We start from the raw sequence: 11392 nt of genomic DNA, 5'->3' as shown, positions 1-11392 counted from the left end.
TTTTGAAGAGAGACCTAAATGGTAGCTGGTTTAAAATCAAGTCAAATAATATCATTCAAATGCTTACTTTATATGCTCAAGTAGGTTCATTAAAGAGAAGAGGGAAAAAAACTTCTCTTAAGGGTATATTTCTAAATGTTTATAGATCTTGTTTTCTAGTTGTAGAGCAGTGTCACTTTAATCAGTATTTCCTAAATTTGCTTTAAATGTTAGGTAAAGAAAATAAGGGTTGGATAAATGGGTCCTGCATTAGAAAGACTTCAGAGAATCTGTGTTGTCATCCTTCCCTTGACTCTGGTTCTTGTGCGCTAATTCTCTTTAGTTATTTGGAATTCTTTCCTGGAAGGGGGAGAGCATGTTTTATATTTGTTTAATTCAGTCTCTTTAATGATTTGGAAAGGAAACATGGTTTATATTTGTTTCTTATGGTCTCTGTAATGATTTGAAGTGACACACAAAACCCAGCTTGAACAGATATTGACGCTTTTCTGCGGCTGTGCTCAGATTTTGCTGCAAAGGTGCAAAAAAGCATTCTCAGCCTCTTGTTGATAGCGATTAGAGACAAAAGCTCATGCAAAGACAGCCGAGTGAGTGCCTGACCAGCTTTAGCTAACCTGTGGCACCCCATTTCCCAGGGGGTCACCTACCCTGCCTGCCACGGCATTTGGAGCAAGTGGGCCCCCCCATTAGAGAGGAGTAGGTTAGCAACCACCTCCTTTTGTGGTGAGTAACTCTGCCTTTCTGCCCTCCCTCCGTTTGTAATGCATGAGTGTGCTGAAACTGATTTTTTCCTCCCTGCTGACCCCCGTGTCTTGTTTCGTAGGTTCCTATGCAGGAGCTGTGATTGCAATGCCTTTGGCTGGGATTCTGGTGCAATACACGGGGTGGTCTTCTGTGTTCTATGTGTATGGTATGCATTTCTGCTCCTCTCACCCCAGGACTGTGGCACCTTCCTCTACCCTTTCTAAAAATGCAGCAGCTACTGTTAAGAGGACAAAAAAACCCCAGAAAAGTGGGACTTTTAATCTAAAAATACAGCCTAGAGAAAAGAGCAATGAGAGAACAGAATTTAAAGAGAAGAGTATGTAAGGAAGCAAGACAATAAAATAAGAAAAGCTAGCTCACCTTGAAACCTCCATTACTTTTAACATAAGCAGTGCAAACTTCTGGGCAGATCTGTAGTATCTCTGCTCACATTAACACCTCTCACACTGACAAAGCTGCACATTTAGAGTGCCTGCCCTGAATAAGTTGTCCTGATTTTTATCTGAAGACCTACATAACTTTATCCACACCAGTTATGTTAACCTACACTGACAGAAAAGAATGCCCCAAGGGAATTCAGTCTGTGTTTGTGTGAATTAAGTGGAAGCATTATAGGAATTTAATAAACTACTCATGAAGTGCATTGCTGTGTTGAAAACGTTGCCAGAGTCTTCTATTCTGCAGGTAAAAATTTAGTGCAGTAATCAAACATCAGCATCTTAAAGCTGGATGGACCTTCCTTTACAGCTTGGTGAAATGAAATGGAAGCTCTTTCAGTGCACAAATTGATGTTAAGATCACTGAATATTCACTTACAGTGAAATAATCCTGTAAACAAAGCAAAGACTACTTCACTGTGCCATAGTCCTGCATGTATTTTGCACAAGTATTATTCACAGGACCAAACTCTCTGTTGTAGAGTTATCTCTACTGAGAGAACACAGTGAAGAAGCACTGACAAAAATCAAAATTTGCCATTTAAATTTGTTGTAATTCTTCACAGATTTTTCTTCCTTGTTTGCTGCTTTATTGTGCATTTCTTTTTAAAGTCTTTCTTTCTGTTCCCAAGGGAGCTTTGGTATAGTCTGGTACATGTTTTGGCTTTTGGTTTCATATGAGAGTCCTGCAAAGCATCCTACAATCACAGATGAAGAAAGGAGATACATAGAAGAAAGCATTGGAGAGAGTGCCAACCTCCTAGGTGCAATGGAAGTAAGAACATTACCCACACACTGGTTTCCAATGAGATAGTAAGAAAAATAAACACCCCAGCAACCAAAAAAAAGACAACAACAAAAAAATCAAACACTCACCTTCAGATTGAAAGGTGTATTTTGAACAATTTGAGCAAATGTGTTCCTGGGGGATGGGAAAATCTTTAATCTGCTGGTGGATTTCTGGGTGGATTCTGCTTTTGCACTAAGAGGTCACAGTTCTGGCAGATAACTCATGGAATTTATGCCTCTTTGTCTACTCCAAATTACAAAAAAGAGGTACAGCTACATTTGAGACTGCAACTTTATTTAGACTTTTCTTATATCTTGAGCTGAAAAAGTCAGTTTCCTTCCTATATAGTAATTTCTGGAAGGTTTTCCTCTTCCTAAAAGCAAACTGCAGGAAAAGCACTGCTCAGTATCTCTTGAGGTCCCCAGAACACCAGAAAATGCCCATCCTTATTATTTTATGTTTTGTCTGCCAGAAAAGCTGCAAGTTGCAATAGAGCATGCTTTGAGATTTCCCATTGTTGCAGGGAACAATTCAGAACAATTCCCATTATTTCTCATTTTGCAGGAGACATGTTATCAAGCCTCTCATAATCTTAGTTCTGTAATGGTTTAGTTCTCAAGAACCATGTATGACCTAAAAACCATGTATGAACCCTGAATTTTCCAGCCACTTAACAGTCCAATTGTGCTAACTAATAATCATCTTATTTCTGTAACAGAAATAATAATCTTATTTCTGTAACTGCTGAAAAGCTTTAAAGAAACTATTGCCATGGTTGTTCACTGACTCAGGAAAATAAAAAAATAAATATTTAAGCCTCACTTCATCTGCTTAAATTTTTACACCACTCATTCCCAGTAGACCCCATCAAATTTCCTATTTGGTCAGAACACTGGTTCTTGATTGAACTCAGGAATTAACAATTTTTGACTTAGTAAAAACTTGGTTTAGTATTAAAGAAGGAACTGAAAATATTACAGAGTCATTTTTTGATAGCTGAAATTTTAGATGCTATTGAGGGCCTGTCTCAGTTGCCATTCAACTGCATTCAGGAGGGCTCATGGTTTTGAAAATCTGATATGAAATGAGTTACTTTGAAAGATGTCCACACAATTCTAATTTGGACTGTACAATTTCTATTTTTTACTGTGGCTTTTTGATTAAACATTTTTTTCAAAGTGATTATCTTGTATCAATAGTTTGGTTGCTTCTAAAATATTTAAGCTGAAATTCTTCCCATACCATCTAGTTTGGGAATTAGATTTTCTGGCTGGCTTCTCATTAATTAAGTCACTTAATCCTTACTTCTCACTTAAGTGTAATTTAATAGATATACAAGGTGTTGCACATATCTATCTATAGGCTGTTGTTTTGGGTTTTTTGGGTTTTTTTAAGAAAAGGCAGTATTCAAATCAATGGTAGACTGAATTCAGCCTGAATTCTTGCTGAAGTGATTTTCCAGCACTTATCTGGGTATGGATTCTGTGTTTGGACCAACACAGATGGGTGGAAGCCTGGGTTTGTGGACAGGTGCTGGGACTCAGCAGGGTTCTCCATCTGTCTTTCTTTATTTCTTTCTTTCTGCAATTTATTTTAAAAACACAATAATACAAATAAAAATATATTGACCAAGCAGTTTCAGCTGAGACTTGATTTTAAAAAAGGTGGAATACTGCAGTTAAGGTTTAAATGCTAAAATACCTATTTGCAGTAAATCTGAAAGAAATAATGTAGTTAGTGCCAAATATAACTGTTTCCTTCCATGCAGCAATATTGTCCTTTAAAGACATTATTATTTAAACACACTCTTATTTTGGTCTAATGTTTATGTACATATTTATATGACTGAGATTAAAGCACTTGTACATGAGTGTTGCAATACAATTAAGTACCACTGAGTTTCTCCATTTGTGCATTTTGTGGTAACATTTATGTGCTGTGCATAGTTGTGCTTGTTGGACCACAGCTAAAGGAAAGGGTAAGGAAGGATGGAGAGCTGATAATGACCGTCATGGTAACTGGATCCCCTTTCTGTGTTTCAGAAATACAAAACACCATGGAGGAAATTTTTTACATCTATGCCAGTCTATGCAATAATAGTTGCAAACTTCTGTAGAAGCTGGACTTTTTACTTGCTGCTAATTAGTCAGCCTGCTTACTTTGAGGAAGTGTTTGGATTTGAAATAAGCAAGGTATGTAAAAAGAATGTGAAGCTTTTATCTTAACCAAGCAAATATCAGAGCTAGTATTTGTAGTATTTATTAAGAAGTATTGTATTCAGTGTTGTAGTATTACTACAATTAAGTATTGTAGGATTCATTAAGAAAAGGAAAGTGTTACACATCTTTATCATGGGTTTACATCTTAAATCCTACTCATCCCTGTTCCTGTTTCCTTGACCAATATGAATAAGTGACAAAGGATGGGGTAGGGAAAGGTGGAGGCAGAGTGAGATTTAGAGGTGATTTAAAGGGGGCTGCAAGTTAAGTGCTCAAACCCAGATTGTGCTTGGTATTAGAAATGTGCCAGCAGACCCACCACGCTCTGTCCCTGATGCCCCAGGGGTTGCAGAATCCCACCAAAGCTTCTAGAAAACATTGAAAAATGGATTTTTCCAGGTGTCTTTTAAAAAGCAGGGCCATCTTGTTCTAGGAAGATAGTATAATTTGTGTGTGTGTATATATATATAACCTTTGTATGGTTATATGTATATATATATATGTATATATATATGTATATATGTACACATATATATATATATGTATGTAATGCATATATGTATGTAATGTATATATGTGTGTATGTATATATATATATATATACATACATATATATAATTTTAACCTTTCTATATGCACTTTTAATGTGGTGAGAGCTGCTCCCCCTTTCTCACTCAGGAAGGAGCAAAGACAGAGGCAAATGTGAGGTGTAGGGGTGATCTGAGGCTCCATGGGGTTCATGTGAAGTTTGCACCAGACCTGGGAGGTAAATATGAATAACAGATATATAATCTATTGGAGAAGTCCATATAATCTATTGGAGCAGCCATCACAAAAGAACTATCTCTTGTTTTGCCATGTATGCTGAGCACTTTGAATACCACCAGTGGATATTCAGTATTTTATCCTTCACTGCATACAAAGCTTTTCAGACACATCTTTTGCCCATGTGCACTTTGCAGTTTGGTCAGAAAGCAAAGACAAATGGCCATTGTGTGATGATGATCCACAGGGAATCTGTCTGGGCATGTGAGTCTTGCTGCAAAGCTGCACTAAACACCGAAAGAAATGCAGCAATTCAGTTCTACACCTTTGTGAATCATGTGAAAATTCTGACACGGGGACTGTAAGTGAGGGGAAAGAGCTTTAGCTTAAATATGAACTATGAAAACAATCTATAAACAACAAGTGTCATGGCATCAGAAGTTCTTAAAAATTCTCACTGTACTTCATAAAATAAAATGAAAGACTAAGTTTTAACACAGAGTGTGATGTTGAAAAGAAATAATTAATTAGCCGCTGAATGCTTCAGAAAATGAGGAATCAAAATTTTCTTATGGTTTATACTTTGCTAATTCTAATTTTAATTTCAGGTGGGTATCTTATCTGCTGTGCCACATTTAGTGATGACAATTATTGTTCCTATTGGGGGACAAATTGCTGACTTTTTAAGAAGCAGGCAGATTGTTTCAACGACTAATGTGAGGAAGATAATGAACTGTGGAGGTAAGTCTTTCTGTTTTATTTTAAAGTTTCTTGAAGGGATTTGATGCTCATACTGTGTTCTATATAGAATAAAGAGATAAACTGCACAGCTGTATGCTCTCAGGAGGAAACATTTCTGCATTTTTTATGCAGTGCAGATGTGGTTACTAAATAGAAGAAAACACAGGTGCTGTCATTGGCCATTTCCATAGAGTTATTTGGAATTTGGAAAACTATTTAGACTATTAAAGAAATAGATGAGGGGTTTTGGAGGGGAATTTGCCAACTCTTAGCCACTGACTCAGTCTTAGCTGCTAATTTAAACACCCTCTGCACTGAGAGAGCCCAGACAGGTACCTGAGATTTCAGCCCTGACTTCTGAGGTGCCAAAGCCTCTTTAGCTCTGGCAAGGGCTGGAAAATTCACTCTCAGGTTACCCATGAGAGCCGACTGGAATGGCCCAACCACATCACAAGTATTTATTTTCATCTTACAAATGACAGAAAGTGACAATAAATTAGCATATAAAGAGTAAAATAAGTATTATTTGAGAAAGGTAGAACATGAGTTTTTTAGAGATGAAAGAAATACCTGATTGTATCCCACTCTGAGGCAGTGTTTTATTTGTGTTCCTATGAAACATCATGGCATTCTAAGGCCTGCAGTGTTTGAGAGGGAATGTAACTGCATGTCTGGTTTTATTTAATATTTCACCAGGTTTTGGTATGGAAGCAACTCTCCTTCTCGTGGTGGGATATTCACACAGCAAAGGAGTGGCTATTTCATTCCTAGTACTTGCTGTAGGCTTTAGTGGATTTGCCATATCTGGTAAGGTTCTATTACTATTAACACTAAAATATTTTATCTTGGGAGACAAAACATCTATCTTTGCTTTTATTCATGGATAGTAATTTAAAAGCCCACTCACTCTGGAATTCCCAAAGGACATAATTTATTTAAATATATATTTATTTAACTCTATATAATATTTAACTCTATATAATATTTAAATATATATTATTTATTTATATTATTTATGGTCATTATAAAGGAATGTAAATTTGGTATTACAGATTTTATATTACATTATTTCTGTTCAAATAATTCAATCTTTTCCATGTTCATTGCAGTAAATTAGATTCTCTTCTCCATAAGGTGCTAATGTACATTACAGATTTTTCTTGAAATCAAACATAGAAGACAAATGAACTGGTATTACATAATACCCTAAATTTACACATCTTTGTTTAAATAGAAATTTGGGGTTTTTTCCCACTGTATACTGGTTATTTCTTTGTTAATACTGTATTATTTTATTAATTTGGGGCCTGTTAGCATTATATTATTTTGGGGCCTAACTACTAGGATTTGTTTTCTGAATTAAAATTCAGCTATTGCCCTTTCCTGCTGATTCATCAACCCTTTGCCTTTCCCATTCCCATTCCCAAGTCACCTGGCCTCCCTTGTTTTCCCACTGTGATTCTAGTATCCTCTCCCATGCTGGCTCCTTATGTCCCAAACAGGCTCTCTTTCATTTTGTGCCAAACATCCAAAATCTCCTCTAATCAAATCTGTCCTTAATGTCACACATTCTTCTTTTGGACAATTTGGGAAGTGTGTTGCACCTTCCCCAAGCTGACCACATCACACTGCCTGCCCTTTCCATTGTACCATCTGTATCCAAAGGTTTGGGTTCTGTGTTCACTTATTTAAGTATTTATTTTGGGAACAATTCATTCTGTCTCTTTAGATTATTTAAATAGTTACTGCATATATTTTCAACAGAGCTGTGCTGCTGAAAATGCAAGAGAACAAGTAAATATCTTTCAAAATCAATTAGTAATTCAGTTATAGATACTGTTTTTTCCCTCCAATTTAACACTGAGGAATAGAAAAAAACTCCCTTCTGCTGGTCTATGTGACAAAAAGAAAAATGTGGGCAATAGGAAGAGAGCATGTTACACACAGGAAGAAGAAAAGACATGCTATTTACAGCATGAAATGGTCATGAAAAGGACAGTGAAATGCAAATTATTTCCTTGCCTAAATATCTTCTGAGTTCTTTACTCCACACAGACACTGCTGGGAGGTTTTGGGGTTTTCTTCTGTAGTTTTGGGAGAAAATTAACCTGGTATCCCTTCAAAATATTTTCTTCAAAGAAAATGAAACCCCAGAGTCTCTCTAGGAGTATTTAAGCATTGTAAGTCTTTTAGAGATAAAGAAATGCAATTAAGCAGCCCAAACATGTTATAGCAAAAATGTCATGTCACTTTTCTCAACTGAAGCACTGCTCTGCTCTTGGTGTGAACACTCACTGACCTTTCTATTGCAGGATTCAATGTCAACCACTTAGACATTGCCCCAAGGTATGCTAGCATTTTAATGGGCATTTCTAATGGAGTCGGGACCCTGTCTGGAATGGTTTGCCCTATAATTGTTGGAGCAATGACAAAGAACAAGGTAAATGGAAATACCATTCTCAAATCTTCCAGTTTGGTGCCACTGGTTTCAAGAGAAAGACTTTTCTATGATACAACTTGCCTGGATATCTATTGAAGTGAAGGGAGACGACCCATGTTTGTTGATCAGCATCGAAACTCCGATTTATTGATCTCACTCACACATTTTTATAGTGGTGTTAATTAAGCTTATACATATTACAAAATCCGAGCTCACCATAGGTCACAGATTACACATTAACCCCTCCTTTTGTTTTCAATACCTGTGGTTTGTTATTGAAACCAAGATTTGTGTTCTCACCCTGATATGAAAATTCTCAAGGCCTCCATGTTTGTCAACTTTTGCTTTCCCAAAACTTATCCAAGGACAAGATTTACTTGTTATTAAAAACAACCTGAGAACTTCTGCTGTTTACGTAAACATGTCTGAGAACTTTTGTTGTTTACAGAAACAGGCTGTGAGAATTATCTGCTTACAGCAGCCTTTTACTTTTCCATCAGCTGTATATTTTCATGGCCTTTTTTCCTTCAAACCATGTCTGAGCAAAATTCTCCAACAGATATCCTTGCTGGAGTCTGGGACTTGCATCCAGGGATGCAAATTTGAGGCATGCTGCACTGTATGCCCATTAGGTTGATGCTTTTGTGGGCTGATGAATTTTTCACAGAAAGATGAATATAAATATTTCTGAAATGGATGCGTGAATGTGCACTCACAGCCTCAACCCCTGATTTAAATCTTGCAGCTCAGAAGAATTAGGTAAATCTATGTGCTACTCTGGCTGGGCAAATTTCCTCTTTACAGACACGTGAAGACTGGCAGTATGTCTTCCTCATTTCTGCTCTTATTTCTTGTTTACATATTTGTGAAGAATGCCAGTATGTCTTCTTCATTTCTGCTTTAATTTCTTCTTTGCAGACTCGTGAAGAATGGCAGTATGTCTTCCTCATTGCTGCTTTGGTGCACTATGGAGGTGTGATCTTCTATGGCATATTTGCTTCGGGAGAGAAACAGCCCTGGGCAGACCCTGAACAGACAAGTGAAGAGAAATGTGGCTTTATTCATGAAGATGAACTTGCTGAGGAGACAGGGGACATTACTCAGAATTATGTAAATTATGGTACCACCAAGTCTTACGGTGCTACGACCCAGGTCAATGGTGGCTGGCCTAATGGCTGGGAGAAAAAAGAGGAATTTGTACAAGAGGAAGTACAAGACTCATACAACTACAAGGAAAGAGATTATTCATAACAAACCTAAATATTTGGTATATTTTGTAGTGTTTGTGATTAAATTCATTGTGATTGTTTGCACACAGAAATAAAATGTGGTATAAACATGTAAACACATATCAAACAGGAAGGTCTTACTGTAAAAAAAATACATCAAAGTGCAATCTGTATGAGTTGTGATGTTATCACTTTCATTAAGTTATATTTGTTCTATAAACATTAGAGTTTTAAGGGTTTACTGGTCAAAACTATAGAGGCAAGTAGATACTTTACAGCATACAAGAGCTAAAACTCATAATTACAGATTAAAGCACAACTAAGCAACCAAGTTGGCACATCTAATGCTCTTTTTAGAAAGCCAAAATTACTTGATCATTAAAAATGCACTTATATATTTGTTACACTGTATTGAGGCTGTGTTAAAGACACACATTTACTCAGTGCAATGTGGGAGTTGTGTGTTTAGCCCAGGACAAGAGCTTTCTTGAGGAAGAAAGGCTGAGTCCCAGGCGTTGATGAGGATTGATCCAGTTCCCTTGCTGGTAATTGTGATTACATGCTGCAGGCTACTCTGTGATAAATAAAGGAATTATTTAGGAGTTTTATACTGAATGTTTTGGGCACAAATCTTTATTTCTATCCTTTACAGAATGTCATGAAAATATAGACGTTGTCGTGTTCTTCCCTGCATTTATCAACTAATATAAAAACAGTATAAAGTATTGAGTCTGACTTTTCAGGCAGCCTGGTAAATCCCTTTATCAAAATATAAGCTTTATTGTTCTATTCTTTGCAGTATATTCTGAATTTGTACTGGTGTCTTTAAAGAGAGAAAAAATACCCCAATATAACATAGAAAAGAATATAGTATTTTACAAAATTCCAAAGAGAAGTTTACTATGAGCAAATAGCCCTATAAAAAAGATGCATTTGTTTTGCAGGATATTTTGAAACCAATAGAAGAAACAGAGAATAATTTAACCCTTATTCTTCCCTTAATAGCTTTCATATTTTTACACATTGTGCCACAGTTGTATACATAGATATGTTTATTGAAGATACTGTAATTATAGAAAATGTCATTATTTTAGAAATCCCTGAAATAAAAGATGTATTTGTCTTTCAATCAAACCTAATAATAATAATAATGGACACTGAATATGATAATGGACACTGAATATGAGTAACATAAGGTCTCACACTAAACCAAAGTGGTAAATAACTAGTGTTGGGTTGAAAGAAGCCAACAAGCATCATGCTTGTCCTTTGAGCATAACTCAACAGTGACTGCAACATTAGTGTACCAAGCAATAAGTGCAATGCATTATGAAGTGCATAACCTTCTAGATGATATATTAACCTACATTTAGCTTGTTGTATATACTTGGGGTTGTTGGGATTGAACCAAACTGAACCAACTGGAGTTAGCAACGCCAGACCACTTCTTAATACTCTAAAATGACAACAATGATCCATTTCTTAATTCAATCCAATGAATATTATTGTATGTAATAATCCATTCTGGATTCCTGGTCTGTTCATTGTATTGTGCTAGTGATTGGAAACCCTGCTACCGCAATATACAACTTGAGGATTGTTTTTTCTCCTTTTTTTTTAAATGCAAATCATACCTTGACCTTAAGAAAAGAAGTATTTTGCTTTGTGCCTCAAAGTGATGTAAAACGTGACCATAGCTTTTGCTGTGTTTAATGAAAAAGATGTGGACTGTGTCACTTTTGTTGCTGCAAAAAGTGTTAATAAAATGCTCTATTTATCCTTTTATATAAAAACGACCACTAGAGTTTCTTGTAATTTTTAGATGTGTTTTAATGTAGATGACTACATTTATAGTGACTGCAGAGCAAATTCTGCTACTGACATGGAGAGAGTTTCTCAGCTGGGAGCTCTGCTCCACACCCAAACTTTCACATTTTCTGTTCTTGCTCCAGCCCTGTGGTGGGAGAGGGACATGTCCCCAGATGTTTGTGCTCCCAGGAGGATGG

The 11392-nt window shown here is 36.4% G+C and overlaps 1 protein-coding gene across 1 annotated transcript in view; it reads left to right on the top strand.

The window, feature by feature from the left end:
* Window positions 1-11168, top strand: part of SLC17A6 (solute carrier family 17 member 6) — a 31601-nt gene extending 20433 nt beyond the window's left edge. The window contains exons 5-12 of the mRNA XM_058806405.1: window positions 636-723; window positions 824-910; window positions 1835-1977; window positions 4035-4184; window positions 5585-5717; window positions 6414-6524; window positions 8030-8157; window positions 9076-11168. Coding sequence (XP_058662388.1) covers window positions 636-723; window positions 824-910; window positions 1835-1977; window positions 4035-4184; window positions 5585-5717; window positions 6414-6524; window positions 8030-8157; window positions 9076-9408 — 1173 coding nt within the window. The 3' untranslated portion in view covers window positions 9409-11168. The remainder of the gene's footprint in view (window positions 1-635; window positions 724-823; window positions 911-1834; window positions 1978-4034; window positions 4185-5584; window positions 5718-6413; window positions 6525-8029; window positions 8158-9075) is intronic.
* Window positions 11169-11392: the final 224 nt, after the last annotated feature.

Source organism: Ammospiza caudacuta, chromosome 6 (assembly GCF_027887145.1).
Source record: "Ammospiza caudacuta isolate bAmmCau1 chromosome 6, bAmmCau1.pri, whole genome shotgun sequence".
In the NCBI taxonomy this organism is placed as follows: domain Eukaryota; kingdom Metazoa; phylum Chordata; class Aves; order Passeriformes; family Passerellidae; genus Ammospiza; species Ammospiza caudacuta.
The sequence above is the reverse complement of the archived record's forward strand: the minus strand, read 5'-3'. Positions and strand labels throughout refer to the sequence as shown.